The 26,358-nt window shown below is 44.6% G+C and overlaps 1 protein-coding gene and 1 long non-coding RNA gene across 9 annotated transcripts in view; one reads left to right on the forward strand and one right to left on the reverse strand.

Moving 5' to 3' along the window:
• Positions 1-26,358, forward strand: part of LOC310680777 — a 446,371-nt gene that overhangs the window by 172,911 nt on the left and 247,102 nt on the right. The gene's annotated exons all lie outside the window — the stretch shown is intronic.
• CDH4 (cadherin 4) overlaps positions 1-26,358 on the reverse strand; it is an 811,352-nt gene that overhangs the window by 145,351 nt on the left and 639,643 nt on the right. For all 8 annotated transcript variants that reach the window (XM_083447288.1, XM_083447293.1, XM_083447292.1 and 5 more), the window contains one exon: positions 13,024-13,168. In XM_083447288.1, the coding sequence (XP_083303414.1) occupies positions 13,024-13,168 (145 nt within the window). The remainder of the gene's footprint in view (positions 1-13,023; positions 13,169-26,358) is intronic.

Below are 26,358 nucleotides of genomic sequence, written 5' to 3' on the forward strand. Positions count from 1 at the left end.
GCTCCGACCTGGTGGAATGCTATGTCCCATGAGACCAGGGCCCTGCAGGATTTAACCTCTTTCCGCAGGGCCTGTAAGACAGAGCTATTCCACCTGGCTTTCAATTTAAACTCAGTTTAATCTTTTATTCCCCTTCCATCCCTCCCCCTCCCTTTTTATCCCACAGCTAATTCTCCCCTGGTCTCCTCGCTTGCCCAAATAGGACTAATTTAGCCAGCTAGCCCTGGTGATCATCTAATGTTTATTGCATGGATTTCCCTCCTAAATTGATTTTTTAATTCTGAATTTATTGTTATTCACGTTTTATGCTGTTTTTTTTGTTGCATCAATTAAGTGTTTTAAATTTGTTGTTAGCCACCCTGAGCCCAGTTTTTTGAACCGGGAAGGGTGGCATATAAATAAATTATTATTATTATTATTATTATTATTATTATTATTGTTGTTGTTGTTGTTGTTGCAAGGAAAGGGTTGTGGTTCAGTGGCCTATTCTGCATGCAGAAAGGCCCAGATTCTATCTTCTGGAGTTTCCAGGTAGGGTTGAGCAAAGACCTGTATCTGAAACCTTTGAGAGCAACTGCCAGCCAGAGCTTACAATGCTGACTCAAAGACAGCAATCAACTCTGGTTTCCTTCATTTGAGACAAGGCTTGGAGTGTTTGTGAGTGTGTGCTTCGAAGCACTGAGGGCAAACCTCCAAAGGAGACGAGCGTTTCTGGTGTTATTGCTTATGTGAAGAATGTTGTAATTAAAATCATTTTTTGCCTTCTCTAACTCGGCGCCACGGCAGTAGCTCTGCTTCCCCCCCACCCCGCCTCCCTTCCACAGTCTTCTTCTTGTTATTGATGTCCCTTTTAAAAAATTAAATAGCTGGGAGTGAGATCTACATGTAGCAAATTAAATTGGAGAAATCTCATAAAAATAAATATTCTGCAGAATGCCAGGAACGGTGTTTTTTTTAAAGAAGCCAAAAAAACAAAACAAAAACAAAAAAGAGAGGAGATTATTCTATTAGTTCCCCTGTTGTTTATTTATTTATTTTATTCCTCTGCCGGCGGAGATCCCCCTGAGAGATTAAAACTGTGGACTAATGCACAGATGGGGCGAGATACTTGAAAGTCATCTGGATATTAAGAATTTAAATCTTTTAGCCTCAGCGATTTGAACAGAAAGCCAATTATGGGCCTGAATTAGTTTTCAAATTAAACTGCAATTTAAAGGTTTGTGAAATTAATCCTTTAAGGCATAGCCTTGCATTTCTACATAAGCTCACACAAAGATCCCAAATCTCCTGCCAAGTTTTTTTTGGGGGGGGAGGGAAGAGGTGTTCCCTTTTACCTGCTAGTGCACTTAATGAAGAAATCGCTCCCGCACCCTGCCACTTGCGTTCCTGGTAAAAGGACACGGAAGAGCGTTGCCGAATGAGTTGGTAAAATTATAGGAGAGAAGGAAATGAAAGTGTCAGAAGCAAAAATTGCAGAGCAGTCGGATGTAAGAAGAGGAACCGGTCATTTTCAAGTGCAGGCAGCAGGTGGACTGTGAAAACAGCTCCCTTCCCTGACGAAAGCTGAAGCTTCCCATTAATTGCAAGAATAACAAACCCCCTCTGGGGAAGGGGCTGTAGCACAGTGGCAGAACACTTGCTTTGCAAGCAGAAGGTCCCAGGTTCAATCCCCAGGCAGGGCTGGAAGAGAACCCTGTCTGAAATTCTGGAGTGCCTTTGCCCATTAGAGTAGACAATATGAAACTAGATGGACCTTTGTACAGTGGTACCTCGGGTACCAGTTTGAGTCTGACCAAACTGCGGGAGGCAGTGTAAGACAGGAGTGCCTGGCGTGCTCTGGTCCATGGGGTCACAAAGAGTCGGACATGACTAAACGACTAAACAACAACAACTACCTCGGGTTAAGTACTTAATTCGTTCTGGAGGTCCGTCCTTAACCTGAAACTGTTTTTAACCTGAAGCACCACTTTAGCTAATGGGGCCTCCTGCTGCTGCCGTGCCGCCGGAGCACAATTTCTGTTCTCATCCTGAAGTAAAGTTCTTAACCTGAAGCACTATTTCTGGGCTAGCGGAGTCTGTAACATGAAGCGTATGTAACCCGAGGTACCCCTGTATAAGGCAGCTTCCTATGTTCCTACCACTGTCTGTTGCAGTGGGTTGTCTTATGAATCCCCATACACACATTCCAACACAATAGGGATATAGGGTTCCAAGACATGTTTTGGAAATCTGATTAAAGTCGATTCGTTTATACCAGGGGTAGGCAAACTAAGGTCCATGGGCCGGATGCGGCCCAATTGCCTTCTCAATCCGGCCCGTGGACGGTCTGGGAATCAGCGTGGTTTTTATATGAGTAGAATGTGTCCTTTTATTTAAAATGCATCTCTGGGTTATTTGTGGTGCATAGGAATTCATTCTTTTCCCCCTAAAAAAATATAGTCCGGCCCACCACATGGTCTGAGGGATGGTGGACCAGTCCCCTGCTGAAAAAGGTTGCTGACCCCTGGCTTACACTATTCTTTGCCAACCCAGTCGCAGTCCCCCTCTCCCAGAAGTCAGGCCCCGTAAATAAGAAGACACATACACAGGGTGCTATGGGATTAAATTAGGCCACAACTTTACAGTGGTACCCCGCAAGACGAATGCCTCGGAAGACGAAAAACTCGCTAGACGAAAGGGTTTTTCGTTTTCTGAGGTGCTTCGCAAGACGGATTTTTCTAAGAGCTTGCTTCGCTAGACGAAACAACCCTGCCTCTCTTGTCATGGCGACGGTCACTGCACGCACGCACGCTTCCCCGCTCCTCTGGCTCCTTCCCACCTTCCTGCTGATGGCTCCTCCGGCTCCCTCCGACCTTCCGGCCGACCTTCCGGCTGCCTCGCGCCGCTGCCCACCGCCCTTGCGCGCTCCTCTGAGAGAGCCGTTGCCGCCAGCAGCCAGCGTTGCAGCCGGAGTCGCGCTCCTGAGCCCCGCCGCCCTCCAGCAGCCGCGTCGCGTGGTGGCCACAAGGCGCGGTTGAGTCCAAGGACCGGCTGCGGCAGCTGCCCTGCTTCTCCCCACCCCTCCCCGCCGTGGTGCTTCGCAAGACGAAAAAACTCACTCTACGAAAAAACTTGTGGAACGAATTAATTTTGTCTTGCGAGGCACCACTGTATTACATTTCAGATGTACCTTGGCTTAGGCATTGGGCGTGCATCCCTCTCAGCCCCCGGCTGGGAACTGAGGAAGGGCCGGGATTGGAAGGAGTTCAGGGGGACACTGCAGAACGTAAGTTTACACGGCAGACCTCTCCAATTCCTCCCATTATGGGGTTCTGACCATGCACCGAGCACTCATGGTCATTGGGACCCAGCGTAAAACCCCTCTACTGGGGCCTTGCTAACGCTGCCACATGAGAGGTGCGCTACTGCGCTACCCTTCAGTTATACTGATGGACTAAAGCCGGATGTCGCAGGTTGATCGATCATGGCACTAAGCTAAGTAATAGCCGGTGTGTTTCTTACTGATCCCCCCACCCAAAGGCTGAACAACTTTTGTCAACCCTCCCTTAAAAAAGCTCAACAACTTACAACTTTGGTCAATCCTCCCCTAAAATAAGCTCAACAACTCCTGTCAATGGCAATGGGTAGATCACTGCCAGGTTTTTTTATCCTGGGAGTAGATCGCAGTCGCTTTGGAGTTGGATGTCCCTGGATTCTGCCCAAGGCCTAAAACCGCCAAAGTTGTGACAATTGCTACAGGGAAGGCAAAACCTGCAGAGCAGGGAAAACTCCTTCCTGGCCCTGGAAACAGTAACCATCATGCGACTGTAGCAAAGCCCATGAACCTGAAAGGAAAAGGTGTGACTAGACTGCACTATGCCTTAAAGGGAGGGTTGGGTGGGTGACGAACTGAACAGAATGGCTGACCAGCAATGCTGGCAGCCCCCTTTTCTGGCTCCTGGCTCTGCTCCCGAGGCCGCAGCTGATTGGCTGATGGGGCCTGCCATGGCAACCTGCAGCCTATGGAGATGGCCCAGGGGATGGGGCAAAGGCAGGTGTGGCCTCGTGGGCCAGGGAAGCCGCACCGGGTCGCAAAGGCCGCCCACGTCAGGACTGGTGAGCGGTCATTCACACCAACAAAGGTCAAAACGTGCTGCTGGTTCCCAACAGAAGCCTTGCGAACAGGAAAATCTTGTGAAAAATTATGAATACATTGACAGCAAACCTCCTTGGCAGTTTTGTGGCGGGGTGGACTTCTGCTTAATATCTGACTAGGAATGCTCTCGGGGAATTCAGTCTTTACCCATTTCAGTTTGACTGTCCTAGGCTAGTGACCAGATGGGAACTGAGCTACCCAGTACATTTCTGAGCACAATTCAAAGTGTTGGTGCTGACCTTTAAAGCCCTAAACGGCCTCGGTCCAGTATACCTGAAGGAGCATCTCCACCCCCATCGTTCTGCCCGGACACTGAGGTCCAGCTCCGAGGGCCTTTTGGCGGTTCCCTTACTGCGAGAAGCCAAGTTACAGGGAACCAGGCAGAGGGCCTTCTTGGTAGTGGCGCCCGCCCTGTGGAAACCCTCTACCAGAACAACAACTACCAGACTTTTAGAAGACATCTGAAGGCAGCCCTGTTTAGGGAAGCTTTTAATGTGTGATGTATTACAGTATTTTAATATTTTTTTGGAAGCCGCCCAGAATGGCTGGGGCAGGGTATAAATAATAAATTATTATTATTATTATTATTATTATTATTATTATTACCCACAAGCCTTCGCAATTCCTGAATGGTTTGATTCAGTTCTCGGCTCAAAAAGCAGCAGAATGAATACGTAAAAAAGAAAGAAAGAAAAATGTTTTAAAATACACATTTTAATGCAAATTTTGTGTGGTTGAAACATAGACTTATAGGTAGGGATGGCGCTTTCTGAAAATCTTGATGTCAGACTTATCTGCATGGATTTCTCCCTTCTCATTCCTATCTTGCTGCTTAATCTCAATGAAAGATGAGTCTCCCTGCAACAATTCCACTAAAAATGCTGGTTTCCTAAGTAGCCAGCACATACACAGAAACATACTGTACTACAATGTTTATATATTAGTTAAAGATAAAGGGACCCCTGACCATTAGGTCCAGTCGTGGCCAACTCTGAGGTTGCGGTGCTCTTCTCGCTTTACTGGCCAAAGGAGCCGGTGTACAGCTTCTGGGTCATGTGGCCAGCATGCTTCTGGCAAACCAGAGCAGCACACGGAAAGGCTGTTTACCTTCCCGCCAGAGCGGCACCTATTTATCTACTTGCACTTTGACGTGCTTCCGAACTGCTAGGTTGGCAGGAGGAGGGACCGAGCAACGGGAGCTCACCCCATCGCGGGGATTCGAACCGCCGACCTTCTTATCGGCAAGTCCTAGGCTCTGTGGTTTAACCCATAATGCCACCTGCGTCCCATTTATATATTAGTATATATCTAAAATTACGCTGCATAAATATACAACATATCCTTCCTCCCTTCTACTTGCAGGTGAAGACATTCAGAATTGACCCGGGCTAGAAACAGACTGGCTCACCCCTTCTGCTCTATTTATTTCTTTCATAAAATGTATACTTGATTGCATGCATAAAATGTATGCTTGATTGCTAAAAATAAAGAACCCTCAAAGCAGCTTACGAAAAAGATAAAACAAAATTATAAAAATGGGGGAACATAACAACAAGAATTTAAGATTTTTGAAAAGTTAAAATAACAATAGGCTAAAATAAGGTTTTAAAAATCCACATCACTTTCTAAGCACGATATGGGTAGGCTTGTCTAAACAAAAATGTTTTTGGCAGGCACTGAAAAGAGATTGGTGAAGACACCTGCCTGATATCAATAGGCAGGGAGTTCCAAAGATTTTGTTCTTACAAACATGAAATGGGTGTTATGTGGCATCTGCAACATTCTGCTGATTGGGGTGGTTGAGTTGGCATACATAGTTTAAGGAAATCTTTCTTCTATTGTTGCAGTATGGCTTTAAAAGTAAAGGGACCCCTGACCATTAGGTCCAGTCGTGACCGACTCTGGGGTTGCGGCACTCATCTTGCTTTATTGGCCAAGGGAGCCGGTGTACAGCTTCCAGGTCATGTGGCCAGCATGACTAAGCCGCTTCTGGCGAACCAGAGCAGCGCACGGAAATGCTGTTTACCTTCCCGCCGGAGCGGTATCTGTTTATCTACTTGCACTTTGACGTGCTTTCGAACTGCTAGGTGCGCAGAAGCAGGGACCGATCAACGGGAGCTCATCTCGTTGTGGAGATTCGAACCGCCGACCTTCTGACCGGCAAGTCCTAGGCTCTGTGGTTTAACCCACAACGCCACCCGCGTCAGCAATGCCCAATTTGCAACAAGGAGCATCTTCTGGGGACGGAAAGCATACCTGCCACCTGTACGCCACTGAAAGAAGAAACTGTGGAATCTGGAGACCTTTATCTACTCTTGAAAGGAAACTTCTGCAGCCGGAAAAGAACTTTGCTGATTAAGACTGCTGGAGGGTCCAGTGGGAATTTTCAGTTCTGGCTTTGCAGCTGCTATTTTTTTTTTTTTTTTTTTGAAACTTAGCTATGTTCTTCATAGAGAGGCAAAGTTCAAAGAAGCAGAACATTATTTGAGGAGAGTAAAACATGGCCTTTTAAGATACACTTTCAATCAGCAGCAGTGCATTAAATCAAAACAGCTCGGGAAAAGGGGGGGTGCTGATTTGGGGTGTGTGTTTTTAAAAATGGTTCAAATCTATTTCATGTTCTGAACTCGTTTCAAAAGCTCAGCAAAGACCCGTGTTTAACACATAATAAAAAAAAGGGAACACTAAAGGCTTCATCTGCATAACCTTACATTAATGACATGAGAAGCAGTTAGGAAGAATTTATTCTTCGGCATTTTTAAGGCAGAGCAAAGGGAGTTCCATTTTAATGTGAGCCAGGGGTGCAATATATAGCAGGCTTGATATGCCTTTGCTTACATGGGCTAGCAGTTTAATTCCACAAGGACTATCTTGCTTTCAATATAATAATGTACTGTTTGGCATTATAAAACGACTACTCTCCCCCCCTTTCAATAAAAGAAAGAAATAATTTCTTAGAAATCACAAAGGCAACCATAATATTCATGGGCCTCCCTTCCACTTTTATGCCAGGAGATTTTAAACTCACCTCTATCCAAAAGTCTGAGGATGAGTAACTCAGCTGAAGCAAATCTCCCCACTCCCCAAACTCCTCCTCTGCAATTCTTGTCTGGGGAGGGAGGGAGAATTTTGAGGGAGAATATTCTCCAGTGCCTGGCATTTTGACATCTGATGGCATTTATTAACCGATTTCAATATTTGATATGAACTGACAGTTGGTATGATGGTATTTGATAGCTGACAAACTGTGACAGGAAACATCTGACTGTCTTCAGTTTTTGACATCTATCTTGCAACAGCAGTTCGTTATTTTTGTATTAATGGAGTTAATACCTTTATCCAATTAGGTGATAGGCAGACCTTGATTTTAAAGCATAATGTCAAATTTCAGGATTCAATTCTATCATCACTATCTACATTTCAAAACAGAAAATCTGCAAAATTTGAATGGGTTAGAACCTTGCAAATTGCTCTGTGCAAAAGCCTCTGTTGTAGGAGCTACCTTGGCATATTGTCCATTGAAACAAAGCTGAAGAGTTGCACCCAGCTTGTCTCTATAACCCTTCCCAACCCTACGTTACCCAATAAACAAACTTGTACACACTTCAATTCCCAGCATTGTTGGTTGTCAACTGTCCAGAACTTCTACTGACCAAACTTCCCCAGGAAGGGAAGTCTAGTGATCAGTATTAATGTATACATGGGTAGATCTTTTCAAAGTAGGGTTGAATGACCACAGATTTCAGATTATTCACCACTGTACGTGACATAAATAAATAATAATAATAATAATAATAATAATAATAATAATAATAATAATAAAATTTTATTTATATCCCGCCCTCCCCAGCCGAAGCCAGGCTCAGAGCTGCTAACAATAAAGTAACACAGCATTCTAAAATAAATTCAAAATCATGATAATGGCAACCACTGGGCTAGAGTTCTATGAGGATTACCAAAGGAGGGGGTCAGACTGTGCCTTGGCCAAAGGCCTGGTGGAACAGCTCTGTCTTGCAGGCCTGCGGAAAGATGTCAAGTCCCGCAGGGCCCTAGTCTCTTGTGACAGAGCGTTCCACCAGATTGGGGCCACAGCCGAAAAAGCCCTGGCTCTGGTTGAGGCCAGCCTAGCCTCCCTGTGGCCCAGGACCTCCGAGATGTTTCTCTTTGAAGACTGTAATGACCCAGCCAGCAAGGTTTTCCCCATAACCTAAAAGTGCATCTTTTGCATTATTGGACAAAAAAGAGTTAATTGCTCTGGGTAAAGAACAAAGCAGAATAAAAGGGCAAGGCTGAGCCAGTTGGCACCCACACTTGCAGCTGTCAAGGCACCCATAGGCAGGACCATCTGACTGCATGACCTTGTCTTTTTTCTCAAAGGCATAACATCACCATTATTGCTGTATGTGCAGAATGAGGGCTTCTCATGGCTCGGTCCCCATGAAATTTAGCAAAGGCAAGGAAGAGAAATTCAATACCCAATATAAACCTTTTAAGAGAATACAGATTAAGTAACGGGTTGGTTCTGGGGAAATACATCAAAGGAGAATGTAATTGCTTCTGAATAGGAGAGACAGTTTTGTACCCGTATTACAGTTTGGGATAGATAGTAAAACAACAAGAAAGAAAAAAATCCCACCCAAGCCCATAGCTCTAACCAGAGGAGCAAGCATTTTGTAGTCAAAGGTATCCAATTCTGATTTAATAGCTTAAAGGCTTATCCGGATTTTAAACAGGAAGAAGCTGCAATTTACTCTATCTATCATCCTAATGAGCAGAGCTAGTTTAACATCTGGTAACTCTTTTCTGTATTGATTTGTTTTAGAGTAAGACACAGGAAGTTTGATTTGCCATGGAAGTGTCAAGAGGACATCAGCTCATTTCTACGTACATGTGAGCTCATAACAGTTTTTCGCCCGCTGAAATCCTGATGGAGTGTAGGATCCTTCTTGCACTAAGAGCATCTTAAGCGTGCTGAAAACATCTGCATGCACCTGAACGTCAAAGGAATTATCCAAATGCATTCCAGAAACCCAGAGCTTGCTGCCAAAGCTCCTCCAAGACGTGCTCTCGTAAAATAGAGCTCTTGCAGGAGAAGGGCTTGCTGTATACTATCTAATCACTAAGGCTCGCTCAGGTTACTTAGTGGGTGGTCAGTGAGTTCAATCATGTCCTGAGTTTAAAAACTAATTTGAACTTACAGGCAATGTATAAATTGACGGTTATATGTTTCAACCTTTAAACACCTCCTGAATTTTTCCCCCTGTACCAACAGGCTTATGCAGGCAATTATGAAAATATTTTTCCATAATAGGTTGTTGGTTGTTCCTGACTTTTGTTTTTAATTTTTTAAATTATATAGATAGATATAGAGATATAAAGTTGTAAACCACTTTGACAATTTTAGAAGATAGATAGTAAGTGAGTCATTCAGTTAGTTAGTTAGTGTGGGAATGTAAGGGCCCAGTATTCAACAATTCTGTCCACGAATCATAGAAACATAGAACTGCAGAAAGGCAGAATTGAAAAGGACCCCAAGGGCCATCTTGTCCAACCCCCTGCAATGCAGGAATCTCAGCTAAAGCATCAAAGAAGCAACAAGGGATGAGGGCAGGAGTAGAGGGACTCAGACTTTAGGCAGAATGTGCCCCCCTCTGGCCAGTCTGGCCATTGACACTCTCTCCGGACCACACTCTGCACTGGCCTTGTTCAATAAACTCCTTGATTGCTGCTCTTGGCTGGTTGTGTCCTTGAAAGGGTGACCATGCTTGTCTGGCTGGAAAGCAGAAGGTGTGTGTGTGTGTGTGTGTGTGTGTGTGTAGAAATCTGTGACTTTTGCATGGCTGGAACACAGCCTACTCTACCAACGTAAGCATGGCACTCATTGCGCCACCCATTTTTGTGGCCCCACCCACCACTCTCACGTGGCCCCGGGAAGGCTGCCCATGAGGAAATGCAGTCCTCCTCCAGCTGAAAGAAGAGGGTTAGGGCAAGAGTATTGTTAGCCCAGAAATGGAAGCAAGAAGAAATCCCGACGAAAGAAGAATGGCAGACAAAATTAATGGAGTAAGCAGAATTAGATAAAATGACAGGAAGGATTTGAAACCTGCAGGACCAGAGATTCACAGAAGGTTGGAAGAAATATATGAACTATTTGAAGAGCAACTGTAATCAACAAATTACGCTAGTAGTAAGGAGAAATATACGAAATAACGCAAAGTAGAGAAAGAATAGAGATATTAGTTATGAGATTTAAATGTAATAGTGAAAATAAGAAATGTATATTAAGTGAATAGATTGGAAAATTTTCAGATGTGATTGATGGAAGTCAAAAATAATAATGGTACAAGACATGAAAGTATGTTTAATTATTGTTGAAAATGATATGTTGAAAACTAATAAAAAATTATATAAAAAAGAAAGAAAGAAGGTTAGTCCCTCCCTAGACTAGATAAAGAAGGAGATGGCGATGTAGGCAGTAGAATGAAGCAGACATGTGGGCTGCCCCACAACAAGCTACAGGTAAGGAAGAGCACTTTTGAATGTTGTATGACCTTCAAAACAAAACAAAACAAAACCCTCCATGCAGCCAAATGAAACCTTAGCACTTCTGGGAGGCAGGTTCTAGCCTGGACATTTCTGGATGTGTGTCAGGGAATGGCTGGATGAAGAAGAGTGGTGGTGGGACCTTGCCTCCCAAGAGACCTCCAGGAATGGCTCCAAAGATGACACCTTAGAGCCTGGAGCTGGTGGTGGGTCTAAAGTGGTGTGGTTTGCTCTACCAGCTCATTCTGCTGCAGGTGTAGACCCAGTGCCAGTACAACAGCAAAACAAAGCAAAAGAGAAGAGGTGTGGACTTTCCCCCCTCAAGGCATAAGTCAAAACACTTTGTCCCTGCTACGTATTTTGGTGCCCTCTTCCAATTCCTCAACCGGCAGAAAGGCAATCAATCCCAATTGCCTTTCCTCTTGTTAAAAATGGTGTCCGGAGGTTTTTTATATGACAACTACCCCAGGCAATGGAGAAGTTATGACAAATGTTTGCTGACACAATCCAGGAGGCATGTGATATTTAACCCTTCCACCAGGTAAACAACAGTGGAAGACAAATTTATCAAGGGAAAACAACCTCATTAAGTCTGCCCTGAGATCTTGATTTCACAGCACGTTCCCTACTGTTCACAAAATAACCTACATTTCTCCTAAAAAAAAATACACCAAACACTGAATTCCTTCACATTTGTTATTATTAAAGCTCCTGACAGATGAAATTTGCTGTCAATTAGCTGCCTTAAATTTGTCAGATGGACTGGTTTAATGGACTAATTACTGGAAATAATTGATTTATCTCAATGCAGGTGGTCACATTTTGAAGACGATGAAGGCAACAGTTTCTCTTGACTAAGGAACATAGATGGCTTAAAAAGAGCATTTTGAAGAGCTAACAGAGAGGTGGATATAAGGTACGGAAACCCTTTTGTTGTTTAGTCGTTCAGTCGTGTCCGACTCTTCGTGACCCCATGGACGAAGAGTCGGACACGACTGAACGACTAAACCCTTTAGCAGTGTAGAATTGTAATTAAAATTATCATTTTTTGCTAAAAAAATGTATTTATAAATTGGGGCAGTGACAGTGGTGTCCTCTTGGTGGGAAGTTTGCCAAGATAGAAAAGAGTGGTGGCAAGACTGGAGGAGTTGAGGGTTGGCAGTGGCAGCCTAGAGTTCCCCTGACCCCACTGCTACCTTGGCTTTCTCCATTCTGATAAGTGGAGTTCCACCAGCAGGACTGACTCCCACCTTTCACAAGCCACTACTAAAGCTTGGCTTGTTGGGTTAGGTTCACAACACCCGGGAATGCATGCGGGCCCAATCGCTCTGTTCCTTGAGCCGCTGCAGAGATATTCTCTATGGAGGTTGAACCATTTGGGTGAACTGGGCACTGTCCCACCAACCTTGGCCTGCCCTCAGCCAGCTCCCACCTATCTGCCTTCCTCCTTACAGGTAAAAGGTAAAGGACCCCTGGATGATTAAGTCCAGTCAAAGGCGACTATGGGGTTGCGGTGCTCATCTTGCTTTCAGGCCAAGGGAGCCGGCGTTTGTCCACGGACAGTTTTCCAGGTCATGTGGCCAAGCATGAATAAACCACTTCTGGAGCAATGGGACACCGTGATGCAAACTAGAGCGCATGGAAACTCCATTTACCTTCCCACTGCAGCGGTACCTATTTATCTACTTGCACTGGTGTGCTTTTGAACTGCTAGGTTGGCAGGAGCTGGGACAGAGCAGCGGGAGCTCACCCTGTCACAGGGATTCGAGCCACCAGCCTTCTGATCGGCAAGCCCAAGAGCCTCAGTGGTTTAGAACACAGCGCCACCCCATCCCTTGCAGTGCATATGGACAGGCATGGGCCTTTTCCCCGTGGCTGTTTCATCCATTACGTCATTGGTCAGCTGGGAGACAAGGGGCATTCATGGCATAACAGTTTAAGTCTGGTGGAGCCCCCAACCAGCTTAGCCCTCCGAAGCCCAGGGCAAGTGTACCCCTGCCTCTGTATGGGTCTGGCCTGTGCTTTGGGCTTGTAATTCCATTACTTGCTATCTGAGACCCAGAAGTGGTTCACGCTCAGGGCTCTTGACTAATAGCATCTATTTCCTTGCACTAAAAAAACTTGTTGTTTTTATGATTTGGAGTGAACAAACCCAAAGCTGTTCAAGGGCTGAATGTGTCAACTGCTCTGGGATTCCTCCACACCCCCTCCTGTTCTTTAATGGACGCTCTACATAGAAATAAACAACAATGCCTAACATCCAAGGATGGGCAAGGGAAACAATATAAAACAGCACTTTATTATCTAAAGACTTGCAACAGTTCCACGGACAATTCCTACCGTACCGGGTTTGGATCCTTCATCAACGGATCCGTTATAGACTTGGTTTATGAACTCTGGTCTGTTGTCATTCATGTCAATAACGTAGATGTAGAGATCAATGGGGTTCTCTACTTTGTTTCCATTCATATCCACTGCATGCGCTCGAAGCTGTTAAGAAAAAGAGAGGAGGGGAAAAGCCACGTCAGTAATGGGATTCAGCACTCGGCGAGGCTATGTGTCATCTTCTGTCATTTAGACTCTTTGACAACATTAGGATTTATAACTGTCATAATAATGGAAATTTTCTATGGGGTTTTCTATAGCAAAGCTATCCAGCTGATTTTGGTATGCATAATAATATGAACCTTGAAGTTGTGCTGCAGTTTTAGCGGCTTGCTTGAATTTCTGTGTTCTGGACAAACCTCATGAGTGGTGCAGCTGTACATATGAAAAAAGCTGCTTTTTCTATAAAAGAGAAAAAGGAAGACGAAGATATATTGATGTTCTTTAAGCAAATCCCATCATAGTAATGGGGAAACCGGACCTCATTTCTTGAAAGTTCCACTGGATTTGCACTAAACCCTAAGTGTGCGGTATCAGTTTTGGGGGATGCTATCTGAGCTTTGGATTTCTCAAAAAATGGAGGACACATTGTCATACTTGGAAGTCCTGTTGGGACCTAAGGGTTCTTCATCCTTCCTCCTGGTTTCTGTATGGCAGAGTTACACTGTGGCAGCCTCACTAGTAGGTTACAGTGGTGCCTCGCAAGACGAAAAGAATCCGTTCCGCGAGTCTCTTCGTCTTGCGGTTTTTTTCGTCTTGCGAAGCAAGCCCATTAGCGGATTAGCGCTATTAGCGCTATTAGCGGTTTAGCGGCTATTAGCGGCTATTAAAGGCTTAAGGGATTAGCGGATTAGCTGCTAAAAGGCTATTAGCGGCTATTAAAGGTTTAAGGGATTAGCGGATTAGCTGCTAAAAGGCTATTAGCGGCTTAGATCAGCTGATAAGAGGCTTAGATCAGCTGATAAGCGGCTTAGATCAGCTGATAAGCGGCTTAGCGAACAGCTGTTAAGCAGCTTAGTGCCTTAGATAAAGGGGGTAGGGAGCGGAAAAAAACCCCCAGGAATCGCAAGACATTTTCGTCTTGTGAAGCAAGCCCATAGCAAATTCGTTTTGCGAAGCACCTCCAAAACGGAAAACCCTTTCGTCTTGCGGGCTTTCCGTCTTGCGAGGCATTCGTCTTGCGGGGCACCACTGTACTTAGTCTCTCAGGCCACTGCATCAACAAATGTCCATGCACAGGAGAGCGGCAAATGCCTTTATAGAGACAGATTTTTTATTTCTGCAGCCCAAACCCAGAAACGATAAAGGCAAAAGCAGTCAATCAAGAAGAAAGGAAAACTTCCGGAACTTTTTTCTCGGCCAAGCCGTTATCAATACAAATATTAAGAACACATCATTTCTTCAGAACCACCATCTGTTTTTTCATCCTAAAAAACCTATCTTCCATTTTCTCAGATGATTACTCATTGTTCTGTCTATTTATGTAGGTAGTTTTTTTTTTTTTAAAATCTTTTTCCTGTTCCTAGTGGGCCATTTTTGAGGTTATTCACACTGATACTAAAAATGATTGAACACAGCATGCCATTTCAGCTGAGGACTCAACAACTAATTGCAAATAAATAACGTGTTGTTGTAGGGATGTGGAGGAGAACTTTGTACAGTCCTTAAAAAAAAAAATGAACTGGTCTAATTTTCACCTCCCGGATGTGGATACATGAATCGGAACAATTACAGTGGTGCCTCGCAAGACAAAAAGAATCCGTTCCGCGAGTCTCTACGTCTTGCGGTTTTTTTCGTCTTGCGAAGCAAGCCCATTAGCGGATTAGCGCTATTAGCAGCTATTAAAGGCTTAAGGGATTAGCGGATTAGCTGCTAAAAGGCTATTAGCGGCTATTAAAGGCTTAAGGGATTAGCGGATTAGCTGCTAAAAGGCTATTAGCGGCTTAGATCAGCTGATAAGCGGTTTAGATCAGCTGTTCAGCGGCTTAGCGAACAACTGTTAAGCGGCTTAGGGGCTTGGGAAAAAGGCTGGGAGGGAAAAAAAACCCCAGGAATCGCAAGACATTTTTGTCTTGCGAAGGAAGCCCATAGCAAATTCGTTTTGCGAAGCACCTCCAAAACGGAAAACCCTTTCGTCTAGCGGGTTTTCCGTCTTGCGAGGCATTCGTCTTGCGGGGCACCACTGTATTATCCTTCCAAGAGTCCACTTCTCTGAATGTTGCAATACAGTTCTTGGCTCAATCAATTTAAAAGTCCATCTTTTAGGATAAAATCTGCTTCAAAATCATGTATTTTAGAAACCAAATTTTGTGCAGGTTTAATCCTGAAATGGGATGAAATGGGTTTAGCAATAAACACATGCAAAACTGATGTGTACTGGAAAGAAACCGACCTGCCCATTTCCACTGACGCAGAAATATCTGCATGTGAGCAGCCCAACTTGCACTAACTTTGTAGTGTGGGAGCTGCTACTTCCACAGCTCCTTCAAATGCCATGAAGATGTGTGGCGTTTGCCCTCTTAGATGACATCATGCTGGGTCATAAGGAAAGGGTTAAATGAGTGTGAAGTGATTGGCCAGTGGGAACCCAAGGGGAGGAGTTAGAGTTAGAGTTCATGTTGTTAAGGAGTCAGTCGAGTGTTAGAGAAGAGAGAGGGAGGATAAGTCTGTGGGTTGGGATAGTTTGATGTGAGTGAGTGAGAGAATCTATTAGGAGGAGTCAGTTAAACAGTTGGTATAAGCAGTTAGTAGGTAATATGAAGGTATAGGTCAGTAAAGAAACTAAGATTAAGAAACTGACAAGAAAAATTATCTGAAACCATAAACTTGTTAATGCTTATAAATAAAGGTAAAGGTACCCCTGCCCGTACGGGCCAGTCTTGACAGACTCTAGGGTTGTGCGCCCATCTCACTCAAGAGGCCAAGGACCAGCGCTGTCCGAAGACACTTCCGGGTCACGTGGCCAGCGTGACATCGCTGCTCTGGCGAGCCAGAGCCGCACACGGAAACGGCGTTTACCTTCCCGCTAGTAAGCGGTCCCTATTTATCTACTTGCACCCAGGGGTGCTTTCAAACTGCTAGGTTGGCAGGCACTGGGACCGAACAGCGGGAGCGCACCCCGCCGCGGGGATTTGAACCGCCGACCTTTCGATCGGCAAGCCCTAGGCACTGAGGCTTTAACCCACAGCGCCACCCGCGTCCCGATGCTTATAAATAAACTTGTTTAATTGGTTTAATGTTAACAACTGTCTGGACTCCGTGTGTACCCAAGAGAAACGGGTTGGTGGCAGCAGGGAAGCGATCACAGTGGTGGCACAGGGATCAATAGACCGTCAAACATCCGGGGACCCTTTATGATCGCCACAAGGTGATATCAGGAAAATCCTGCTGGTGCTGCTCCTATCCAAGTGGCTTCAGGGGGAAGGAAGGATCAGGAAAGAGGAGAGGCTCTGGAAGAATGAGAAGACTGGTGGGAAAGGCATTCCTCTACCTTCTCCTGTGAAGATGTTACTGCTGAGTGCCCCCTTTTCTCCTTTCTCAGCCTTGTCACTCACACTTGCCTCTTCTTCCTGCCTGATGCCCCTCTCCACTGAAAGCCCAAATGGCTCTGGGCTCTCAACCAGACCTGCAGCGATCTGGGACTCAGATCTCTCCAAATAGGTCCACATTGGCTCAGGGTTTGGGCCACAGATAAATCTGGTGACCAGCCCTTCTGATTATATACCATCCAACACACTGAGGCTGAAAATCAGGACCTGCGTCTTCCAGGCCACTCTCCCACACAAGTCATGTGACTCTTGTGAGAGCATAAAGCCCAAAAATGTGTGGTTTTGGGTTCTGGGCTCTCGTGAGAGATATCACACATACAGCATGTCCTGATTTAATCAGGGCAGTTGGGTACAGTGGTGCCTCGCAAGACGAAAAGAATCCGTTCCGGGAGTCTTTTCGTCTTGCGGTTTTTTCGTCTTGCGAAGCAAGACCATTGACGGAGTAGCGCTATTAGCGCTATTGACATTTTAAGGGCTAAAAACGGCTTTTTAAGGGGGGGGATTAGCGGTTTTGCTGCTAAAATGCTTTTAGCAGCTTAGCGATTCAGAATAAGGGGTTTTGGAGCAAAAAAATAATAATCAATTTTTTTCGTCATTTTTCGTCTTGCGAAGCAACCCCATAGGGAAATTCGTCTTGCGAAGCGCCTCTGCAGATGGAAAACCCTTTCGTCTTGCGGGTTTTCCGTCTTGCGAGGCATTCGTCTTGTGGGGCACTACTGTATGTGGTTAGTAATGCAACCTTGAGTGTATTGACTTCCAATAAAATTCCATTGAGAGCAATGGCACTTCTGGATGTAAGCAGGTCTGGAATTTGTTTAATAAGCCCTCATAATGAAGTACTGCCATGCTACTGAACTGTCTCCACATCCATGGTACACATTTTAAGGTTGCACAACTGACAGTGTGTAGTAGGTTCTAAGCATGGATGGGCCACAATGGTACTAAGATGTTCAGTATTTTAATTTTAGGACCTTCCCCTGGATTTCCCTTTAACCTTGTTCCATTTTCTTTCAGATTTTGTTCGATGAGTTTGCAGCTCTTTCTTGGGGAGATACAGCCAAATGACACCAATCAAGAGCGTATACAAACACTTAACAAATATATTGGATGTCTTGAATTCCACTGCGAATCACTTTGCTTACATTGAATCTGAGCTGGCATTCTCTTGTCCATCCGCCAACATTTAATGCAAATTTAGCTCACAGGCTACATAATTTACTGTCACAAGATGGCCAACTTTAAAAGGGGTTTAGACAAATTTATGGGAAATAAGACCATCAAGGGCTGTCAGCTATCATGGCCATGTGATACCTCCAGCATCAAAGGCAGTAGGCCTCTGAATTCCAGTTGCTGGGCAGCGCAAGTGAAGAAAATGCTGTTGCATTGAGGTTCTGATTGAAGCCTTCCCCTAGACACCTGGTTAGCCACTGTGAGAACAGAATGCTGGACTAGATGGGCCATTGAGCTGATCCAGGAGGTTCTTCTGGTCCTGAGTTTGGAGAAATCCATTTGGAGCTCTCTCTAGTCTGCTCAGAATTTCAGCCTTTGAAAAAGGCTGGTTTCACCTGCAAAGTTGCCCACTTCGCATTCTATCCCTGACCCTGAAACATTTTATAAATACGCTAAATAATGTTAACAAGAGGGGAAAACACACACACACCTTTATGTTCTTTTCCCTTGGTTGTGAAAGGTTATCCATTTATTCCTAACCTCTTGTTTTAAAATCCATTAACTGGAATGGTAGGAGCCCTGGTTTTCTCATCCCAACATTGCTGTCTTTCTTCAGGGTTCTTTGGTGAGTAATTTGTTAAAAGGAAAGGTTAAAAAGCTAGCGAAGGGAAGCATCCCTTTGCAGAAGCCATGCTGCCTTTTCCTAAGCGAGGCTTATTTTTCTAAAGGTTTAACAATTCCAGTCTTAATCATGCTTTCGACTGATTTACTAGAGACAGAAGTTAGGTTGACAAGCCTGTAATTTCTTGGATCTCACCTGGCTCCTTTTATAAATTGGTTTTACTTTGGCTACCTTCCAGTCAATGGGTTAAGAAGGTATTTTTTTATGGAGAAGTTGCATATTTTAGTTAATAGTTCAGCAGTTTCATATCTTAGCTCTTCAATAATCCTCAAATGCCACCAATTCTCCATGACTTGTTATTTTTAAATGTCATCCTTTGTCACCTCTATTTGACACAGTTCTTTTGACGCATTATCTGAGGGGGGAAAGTGGTTTTGTGCACATATTTCCCCAGCGTGTCTTGATGTGAAAACACAGGAACACAATTCACTCCATTTCTCTTCCATTTCCCCCTCTCCCCAGGCCATGCTCCTCTCCCCAGATCATACCCCTCACCAGCCTTGCTCTGCATCGTTCTTGAATGCTTTTGCCTGGCTGGAATTTGCCCTTGAACCGGGATAACGTCTCTTGCTTGCCTGGGTGGAGGTGTATGTGTAGAGACTTAGGGACAAAGGAACCTGCCTGATATTGAGTCAGATCATTGGCCTATCCAGATCACTATTGTTTTTGCTTGGTGGCTATGGTCCTCCAGGGTTTCCTAGAATCATAGAATCATAGAGTTGGAAGAGACCACAAGGGCCATCGAGTCCAACCCCCTGCCAAGCAGGAAACACCATCAGAGCACTCCTGACATATGGTTGTCAAGCCTCTGTTTAAAGACCTCCAAAGAAGGAGACTCCACCACACTCCTTGGCAGCAAATTCCACTGTCGAACAGTTTCATCCATAATTCCTTCTCACCTCTACCTGGAGATGCTGGAGAATCAATCTCGGTCCTTTATTATTGTATTTTTTTTTAAATTAAGTTTGTATACTGCCCTTCATTCCAAGATGGCAGGGTGGTTCACAGCACAAAAATACAAAATACAAATATGAGCAAAAGCAAACCAATAACCCTCCTCTCACAGACACATTTAAAAGGCTGTAAAATGTTAATCAGCCAAAGGCCTTGTTGAAGACAAAAGTTTTTGCCTGGTGCCTAAAGATATGTAATGAAGGCTCCACGCGAGTCTCCTTGGGAAGAGTATTTGACAAGTGGGGAGCCACTGCAGAAAAGGCCCATTCACATGTTGCCAACCCCTTGTGGTGGAGTCACATGAAGAAGGGCCTCAGATGATGATTGCAGGATTTGGGCCAGTTTACACAGATTTACATTATGGTGCTGGAGGAGACTCTTGAGAGTCCCGTGGACTGCAAGAAGATCAAACCTATCCATTCTGAAGGAAACCAGCTCTGAGTGCTCACTGGAAGGACAGATCCTGAAGCTGACTTTGGCCACCTCATGAGAAGAGAAGACTCCCTGGAAAAGACCCTGATGTTGGGAAAGATGGAGGGCACAAGGAGAAGGGGACGACAGAGGACGAGATGGTTGGACAGTGTTCTTGAAGCTACCAGCATGAGTTTGACCAAACTGTGGGAGGCAGTGGAAGGCAGGAGTGCCTGGCATGCTCTGGTCCATGGGGTCACGAAGAGTCGGACACGACTAAACGACTAAACAACAACAACAACAACATAGGGAGAGGTGGTCCTTGAGGTATTGCAGTTCTGAGCCATTTAAGGCTTTACCGGTGAAAACCAGCACATTGAACTGGGCTCGGAAACTAATTGGCAGGCAGTGCAGTTGGGCCAGGATCACTGTAATATGCTCAAACCGTTTTGCCCCGGTGAGCAACCTGGCCACTGAATTCTGTACCAGCTGAAGTTTCTGAGCCGTTTTCAGAGGCAGCCCCACATATAACATATTGCAGTAATCTAACCTAGAGGTTTCCAGAGCATAGATAACAGAAGTTAGGTTTTCCTGTGCAGGTACGGGTATAGTTGGAGTTGACAGAATATACACAAAATCCACATTTAAATACCTATGCATTTCTAAAAGTATTTATTCTCAAATTATGCCTTAATATTTTTTTGAAAATATTTTTTTGAGTGGAGATCTGTACTGGAGGTGTGAAAGGCAGTGATCAACTGAGGCTGCAAGCCCAAATGTGTCTTCTCAGAAGTAAGACCTACTGAATTCAGTGGGGCTTACTCCTACGTAGATGGGATTACAATTACAGCCATAGTTTTGATTTGGGTTTTCCCCCCCTGCACAATTCCCCCTGAAACAGCATGAAACCCCATTGCTCCATGGGAAGGGGATTGTTCTATGTTCATTCAAGGTGCACAGTATCAAGTAGATAACTGCTCAGGCTGTGAGCAGCTGGATACACAATTTCAGAAACGTTAAAGGGGGAAAAGTTGGGGGAATGAAAGCAGAGCACAATCCTCGGACCACACAGTAAGATGCTTTTAAATGTATATTTAAAGCAAACTTTCTAAATGGAGATTCTGACCCCAGTAGCTACTTGAAATTGTTTTTTATTCATGTAATTGCTTTATCTGTTTTTATAGATGTAGTGGTTTTGAATTGTTCTTACATAATCACTTGCTTTATCTAAGCGTTTTGTGAAAATGTGCTTTGAGATGTGTCACAAGAAGAGACTTATCAATCAATCAATCAATCAATAGATAGATAGACAGATAGATAGAGTCTTGGTTGACCACAAACTTGACATGAGCCAACAGTGTGACGCGGCAGCTAAAAAAGCCAATGCAATTCTGGGCTGCATCAATAGGAGTATAGCATCTAGATCAAGGGAAGTAATAGTGCCACTGTATTCTGCTCTGGTCAGACCTCACCTGGAGTACTGTGTCCAGTTCTGGGCACCACAGTTCAAGAAGGACACTGACAAACTGGAACGTGTCCAGAGGAGGGCAACCAAAATGGTCAAAGGCCTGGAAACGATGCCTTATGAGGAATGGCTAAGGGAGCTGGGCATGTTTAGCCTGGAGAAGAGGAGGTTAAGGGGTGATATGATAGCCATGTTCAAATATATAAAAGGATGTCACATAGAGGAGGGAGAAAGGTTGTTTTCTGCTGCTCCAGAGAAGCGGACACGGAGCAATGGATCCAAACTACAAGAAAGAAGATTCCACCTAAACCTTAGGAAGAACTTCCTGACAGTAAGAGCTGTTCGACAGTGGAATTTGCTGCCAAGGAGTGTGGTGGAGTCTCCTTCTTTGGAGGTCTTTAAGCAGAGGCTTGACAACCATATGTCAAGGGGTGCTCTGATTGTGTTTCCTGCTTAGCAGGGGGTTGGAATCGATGGCCCTTGTGGTCTCTTCCAACTCTATGATTCTATGATTCTAAGATAGATTGCCTGGTGGGTTTGTAAGGACATTCCATTAAAAATCCACCTGGAAGCAGAGCAGAAAGTATTGAGTCCTGTTCTCTCTGAGAACTGGAATGGACCAGATTTCACTGCGTCCCTTCTTCCCTAGAACTGATTTGCAAATTCATGTGGAAAGCTCAGATCAGGTTAGTTCATATCGGTATCCGCAAATACTATATTTGCCAAGCATCCTTCACCGGAACCTCTGCTTGGGGAATCCCCACTTGCCAGCCCAGCTCTTGACACAAATGTGCCATTAAACAGATGTGTCAACCAGGGCTTGTCTGCGTGTATCACGGCAGCAGCTTTAAGTGAGATTACGAGACACTTGCTCGCTGAATTGCTTTTTGCTCGAGTGCAAACCGCGAGCGAATGCATATGTATGTGGGGCAGTGCAGGCGACACGCCGATAGGCTTACAGTGCAAAGAAATTACTTAACTCCTGGAGATTTCAAAGAAGAGCTATCAAATATAATTAAAACTTTGTCTGGGAAGGGAGGGGAGGCAGATGTGAAAGGATGAGATATCTGCTTTGCTCTCTGCTTTATCTCAGAAAGGAGGTGTTTTTTTTCTGAGCTGGAGATAGAGCAAAGAAGGAATCCATCGCCATTTCAGTTTGAAGATAATAACTTTAATTCTAGCTGAGAATTACTTCCCCACCCCCACCCCAAGGGCAATCTGCCCTTTGCCCTTTGACATTATTGAATAGCTGCATCTAACACAAGTGGGGATTGCTAAGCAGGGAAGCAGCAAAGCTGTAAATACACAGGTGGGGAATGTGTGTATCATACATATTTCATGATTTTAGAATTACACAGTACAAAATATGCATTTAAAGACTAAAAATGAGGCTCGGTTTCCTCTTTGTCTTTTTTTTTTTTAAAAAAAATGCAATAAATGCACTCTTGTTATGGTGGCCAACCAGATACCTCTGGGAAACCCACAAGTAGAACTTGAGCCCAATGGTAATTTCCCCAGTTTCAATTCCCCAAAACTGATATTCAGAGACACACTGCCTCCAACAATAGAAGTAGCTATCAGAGTTAGTAGCCTCAACCTCCATGAATATGTCTGATCCTCTCCTAAACTTACCCAAGCTCATCTTACAGGAGTGAACTCCATCGTTCAACTCTGTGCTGTTCAGGACTGAAGGGCAAACTGGGTGGCAGGATGACGGACCAAACTAGAAGTCAGGACCAAAGATTGAGCAAGGCTGCAGAAGCACACGAGGTCTCAAGTGTCAGGAATGACACAGCTCTCAGTGAAGATTTGCAGTCGGCTGCAAATTGCAGCCAGGAACAGAGAAGCTCAGAGGTTGATCAGTCTGAGCAAAGGATACAGCAGTTAGAGGCAACTCCTCTGGGCAGTGGAATGCAGGTTGCCAAGGGAACGTTGAAGAGCAGGCTGGAAGACAGCCAAAACTCTGCAGACATGCAAAAAGGCACAAGCTTACACAGTGACAGCTTGTCAGGGCAGGAAGAGGCTGGAGCTGAACCAATCAGCCCCCGATGTCGTAGAATGTTAGACAGGAAGCAGAGCAAGAGATGTAAAGTACGTAAGTTCAGTATCTTCTGTCGAAACCGGAAGCAGTCTTCAGAAGGGTCACCATGATTGATAATGCTGGCGGCTTGTTAGGGCCGTCTGGAGATTTCTGTTTGTTGTTGCAATACATCTTCTTTTTAAATTACCGTATTTTTCATCCTATAGGACGCACTTTTCCCCCTCCAAAAAATGAAGGGAAAATGTGTGTGCGTCCTATGGGGCGAATGCAGACTTTTGCTGAAGCCTGGAGAGCGAGAGGGGTCGGTGCGCACCGCCCCCTCTCGCTCTCCAGGCTTCAGGAAGCTATCTGCAAGCCTGGGGAGCCCGCGGGAGTTCCCGCACGGCTCCCTAGGCTTGTGGATAGCAGCCTGCATCCCGAAGCCCGGGGCGCGCAGTGGAGTGCACCCTGGGCTTCAGGCAGCTCTCCGCAAGCCGTGGGAGCCCGGCGGGAAGTCGGAATCTACACTCTGCTTGTGGGCTTTCCTGAGTTACTGAAGATAGAATAAATCACAGAGAAACCAGAAGCATAAAAAAAGTGCTCAAAAATGCATTATTCATAATGACTGCAGACTATGTATGCTCGGTATGCAGAAGCTGGGATTTTGTGCTATGGAGAGTTCACTACCTGGCTATTTTTCTGTGATGAGGTGGACTTCCTTTAGAATAAATACAAGAGGCCACTCCTGAAAATGACGTATTTGTCTAGATCAGCCATTGGTCTGATCTTGTCAGGTTGCTCTTAATTAAAAGATGAAGGCCTGGAGACTTAATGAAGTCCAAAGGCTATCAACTTGTCTATGGAATTAATTAAAATCCATAGACTGGAATGATTTTTTCCCTGTGCTTTGCAACTGGCACCAACACAGGAAGGCACAGAAGGTTAAAAAGGAAACCCTTGCAATTTCTGATGTGGGCTGCGCAAACATTTATCCGCTGGTTTTCCTGTTCAGAGGTTTGGGCCACAGCTACTGACTCTTAATCCAAGAGGTGATCTTGTTAGACTAATCAACTGTCAATATTTTTTAAATGTAGGACAGAGGAGAAAATGTGCTCCAATCAGCATTCTTAAGGTTTTGGATAGGACTCTGGTGTTCTGTGCAGCTTAGACGCTTGGACTAAAATTGTCGACCAAAAGCTTTACTTTTCTGGTTTTTCACCGCAACAGTTACTAACACTGGGCTTCAGTAAAGCAAATAATTTAATTAGACAGCGCCTATAAGATAGCAAGCGACAGAATAATCTGGCCACAATAAGGAAATTTTGTCCATGATATGATTATTTCCCACCTAGTCATTTTGACACTCGGGCACCCTATTTGCAGAATTTAACAATTCCAAAATACTATCTATCTATCTATCTATCTATCTATCTATCTATCTATCTATCACCTATCTATCTATCATCTATCACCTATCACCTATATCTATCTATCATCTCTATCTATCTATCTATCTATCTATCTATCTATCTATCTATCATCTATCTATCTATCTATCTATCTATCTATCTATCTATCATCTATCTATCTATCTATCATCTATCTATCTATCTATCTATCTATCTATCTATCTATCATCTATCTATCTATCTATCTATCTATCTATCTATCATCTATCTATCATCTATCTATCTACAGTGGTACGTCGGGTTACAGACGCTTCAGGTTACAGACGCTTCAGGTTACAGACTCCGAGTACCCAGAAATAGTATGTCGGGTTAAGAACTTTGCTTCAGGATGAGAACAGAAATTGTGCTCCAACGGTGTGGCGGCAGCAGGAGGCCCCATTAGCTAAAGTGGTGCTTCAGGTTAATAACAGTTTCAGGTTAAGAATGGACCTCCGGAACGAATTAAGTACTTAACCCGAGGTACTACTCTATCTATCTATCTATTTATTTATCTATCTGCATGGCAGAAGCACCATTCTTACAGTTGTTCCTGCTCTGGGTAGCTTTGTCCAAAGCTCTTGAGTATCATTCTCATTTTGGGCAGTTTGTCCGTAGCTTGTGTCTTTTGAATTACTCTGAGTTATTTCTAGACAGTTATTTATACCTCACTCTTCGGCTTGCAGAGCTCACAGAAGAGCTTCACAGAACACCCATACAGAACACACACAAACATCAGAAAGCTCTATGGAGCAGCAGTCTAAAATAGAAATACAAAAGCTGGCAGCAGCAGCAGTAGTAAAATCTTAAACAATAAAATCCTGTTGAAAGAGGAAAGTTTTGGCTTATAGTGAAAGAAGTCCAGAGAGGGAGCCTGGCTGAGGGGTCTCCACTGGGAGGCCTTTCTAGAGGTGTGGCACTGCCACCAAAAGTTTCTGTCTCTTGTGCTGCTGGCCTGAGGTGATGGCACAGAAAGCAATGCCTCCCAAGCAAATCCTGACACCAAGGTAGGCTTGGGAGACACTCTTTTCCTCAGATGTCATTACATTCAGGGCTTTTTTTCCAGCTGGAACTCACCAGAACTCAGTTCAGGCACAGCTCAGGTGGGCGCCATTGCAATTATGAGAGAACAAGGGAGGCATTTATTTTTCTAGAAAAATAGCACTGATTACAGTACAGTGGTGCCTCGCAAGACGAAATTAATTCGTTCTGCGAGTCTCTTCGTCTAGCGGTTTTTTCGTCTTGCGAAGCAACCCTATTAGCGGCTTAGCGGATTAGCGCTATTAGCAGTTTAGCGGCTATTAAAGGCTTAAGGGATTAGCGGATTAGCTGCTAAAAGGCTATTAGCGGTTTAGCGGCTTAGAAAAAGGGGGTGGGGAGCGAAAAAAAATCTCAAGACTCGCAAGACATTTTCGTCTTGCGAAGCAAGCCCATAGGGAAATTCGTCCTGCGAAGCGCATTGAAAAACGGAAAACCCTTTCGTCTAGCGGGTTTTCCGTCTTGCGAGGCATTCGTCTTGCGGGGCACCACTGTACATTCCATGCCATTGACTACTGGAATATCTTTTCCCCATGAACCTTGTTTTACTACCCTGGAAGGA

Source organism: Podarcis tiliguerta, assembly GCF_965153285.1.
Source record: "Podarcis tiliguerta genome assembly, chromosome: 6".
Classification (NCBI taxonomy): domain Eukaryota; kingdom Metazoa; phylum Chordata; class Lepidosauria; order Squamata; family Lacertidae; genus Podarcis; species Podarcis tiliguerta.